The sequence below is a fragment of the Abramis brama genome (assembly GCF_963993115.1).
Source record: "Abramis brama genome assembly, chromosome: 10".
NCBI classification, from domain to species: domain Eukaryota; kingdom Metazoa; phylum Chordata; class Actinopteri; order Cypriniformes; family Leuciscidae; genus Abramis; species Abramis brama.
The window spans coordinates 34729354-34731617 of record NC_139972.1 but is presented as its reverse complement, the minus strand read 5'-3'; the positions used below and the strand labels follow the sequence as shown (position 1 = coordinate 34731617).

The 2264-nt window shown below is 31.9% G+C and overlaps 1 protein-coding gene across 1 annotated transcript; it reads left to right on the top strand.

Moving 5' to 3' along the window:
- Window positions 1-222: 222 nt before the first annotated feature.
- Window positions 223-1170, top strand: LOC311090398 (olfactory receptor 2A12-like; the record flags this gene model as incomplete). Its single annotated transcript, XM_084125653.1, has 1 exon — window positions 223-1170. The coding sequence occupies one exon, from the start codon at window positions 223-225 to the stop codon at window positions 1168-1170; it is 948 nt and encodes a 315-aa protein (XP_083981779.1).
- Between the last annotated feature and the right edge of the window lie 1094 nt (window positions 1171-2264).

Below are 2264 nucleotides of genomic sequence, written 5' to 3'. Positions count from 1 at the left end.
AGGGAGCACAATGGGAAACATGACAACAGAAGAGATGGTAAGGTCTTGTCACTAAACTGGCAATGTGCTACTTTTAGAATAATTTAATATTTGCCTTTTTTTTTCCATCTACAGACAGACTAGCTAAAGACATTTCAAATTAACTTTCTATGTCTAATTAGCTTTCCAATGACTCAAATATAATAAAAAGAAAATCTACATAATAACTGCATATCCTTCCAGATGCAGCCACCACTGGAGAATGAGTCCAGTGTCTTAGTATTTACACTCTCTGGTCTGAATGAAACAATGGAAAACAGATTTGTGTTTTTTTCTTTCACTGCACTGTTTTATCCCCTTATGGTGTTTTGTAATGTAACTGTAATTTTCACCATCATACTACATAAGAAGCTTCATGAGCCGATGTATGTATTTATATGTAATCTCTGCGTAAATGGACTTTTTGGCACTTCTGGATTCTATCCTAAATTCATGTATGATTTATTAGCACACGATCATGTGATTTCTTATACTGGATGTCTGATTCAAATATTTGTAATTTATTCATCTGCTGCGTGTGACTTTTCAACATTAACAGTGATGGCATATGACAGGTATTTGGCAATATGTAGACCACTTGAGTATCATTCAATAATGACCAATCAGATGGTTTTTAAATGTATCCTTTACTGCTGGCTGGCTCCATTTTTTTGCTTGTCTATTCTAATTATTTTAATATATAGACTCACCTTGTGTGGCTCTACTATTGAAAAGTTATTCTGTGAGATTTGGGCAGTTGCAAAACTTTCTTGTTTTTCTACAACTGTAAATAATGTGTTTGGGTACATTGCTATTCTTACATATTTTGGACATGCAGTATTCATATTTTGCTCATACATTCACCTGATTAGAAAATGCATAAAGTCAATAGAGGGCAGGCACAAGTTCATGCAAACATGTGTGCCACATCTGGTTTCATTGATCAATATGGCTGCTGCTTTGCTGTTTGATGTACTGTACAGTCGTTATGGCTCAAAGAATGTGCCTCAAGGTGTGCGCAATTTCATGGCCCTGGAATTCTTACTTGTACCACCTATTTTAAATCCACTTATTTATGGACTAAATCTGACAACAGTACGCCAGCAAGTTATGAGAATGTTTTTCAAGAAACAAGTGGGAATATCTGAGTGAATATTTTAACAAGTTAAAAGACCTTATGCTTTATGTGTTTTAGAATGAGTGTGACACTTTTTTTAAGAATATTTGAAATATTTAGAATATTTAATTAATGGGCATTGTTCTTTTATTATTGAGAAAATGAGACAATAAGTCACAAGAGGTTGCATGTTATAATGATTTCACCATGATTAAGGGGTATTTTTAGGTATGAAATGGGTAGCATTTAACTAATCAGTAAGTAATATCGAATTTAGGACTAAGATAGTCCCGCATTATGGAATTAATAATTGCATAATGAGATTGGCATCATTAAGAACTAATAGGTAATTGTGACAAATTATAAAGAATTACTAATTAATTCCTAATCACAACATTATAGTGTCTGAGACGTTAGCAATTGTCTGTTTTTACTCTCAACATGGTTATAAAATGCATCACTAATTACTCAAGTGTTACCTAGTCACTATGCAGGAACTTCTAGTGATCTGGACCATTATTTTAAAGTTAAAAAACATATTTTTTACTTAAAAAATATTGGTTCAGATCACTAGTAGTTTTTTAAGATTGTCTTTTTTTTTTTTACTCAGAACATGGTCATAAAATGCATCACTAATTTATCAAGTGTTACCTAGTAACTCTTCAATGACTACTAATGATCTGGGCCATTATTTTAAATTCAAAAAGATGTTTTTCACTTTAAAATAATGGTCTAGATCACTAGTAGTACCTGCATAGTGACTAGGTAACACTTGAGTAATTAGTGATGCATTTTATGACTATATGTTCAGAGTAAAAATGATGACTGATTATGTCTCAGACACACGATAATGTTCTTTATAATTTGTCAGTTAGTTAATGGTTATTAATGAGGCTAATCTCAATAAGTAATTGTTGGTTACCTAATAAGGAACTATCTCCTAAATTTGATATTACTTACTGATTAGTTAAGCTTGTTTCTATATTAGTTAATCGTATAGTAGCTAAAGTGTTAATGTAATAATACTCATTAGTCTTGCATTACTTTCTGCATATTTACTTATTAATGACGGACCGTTATTCTAAAGTGTTACCATGAAATGGAGTAGATGGATTTAAACCCCCTTAGC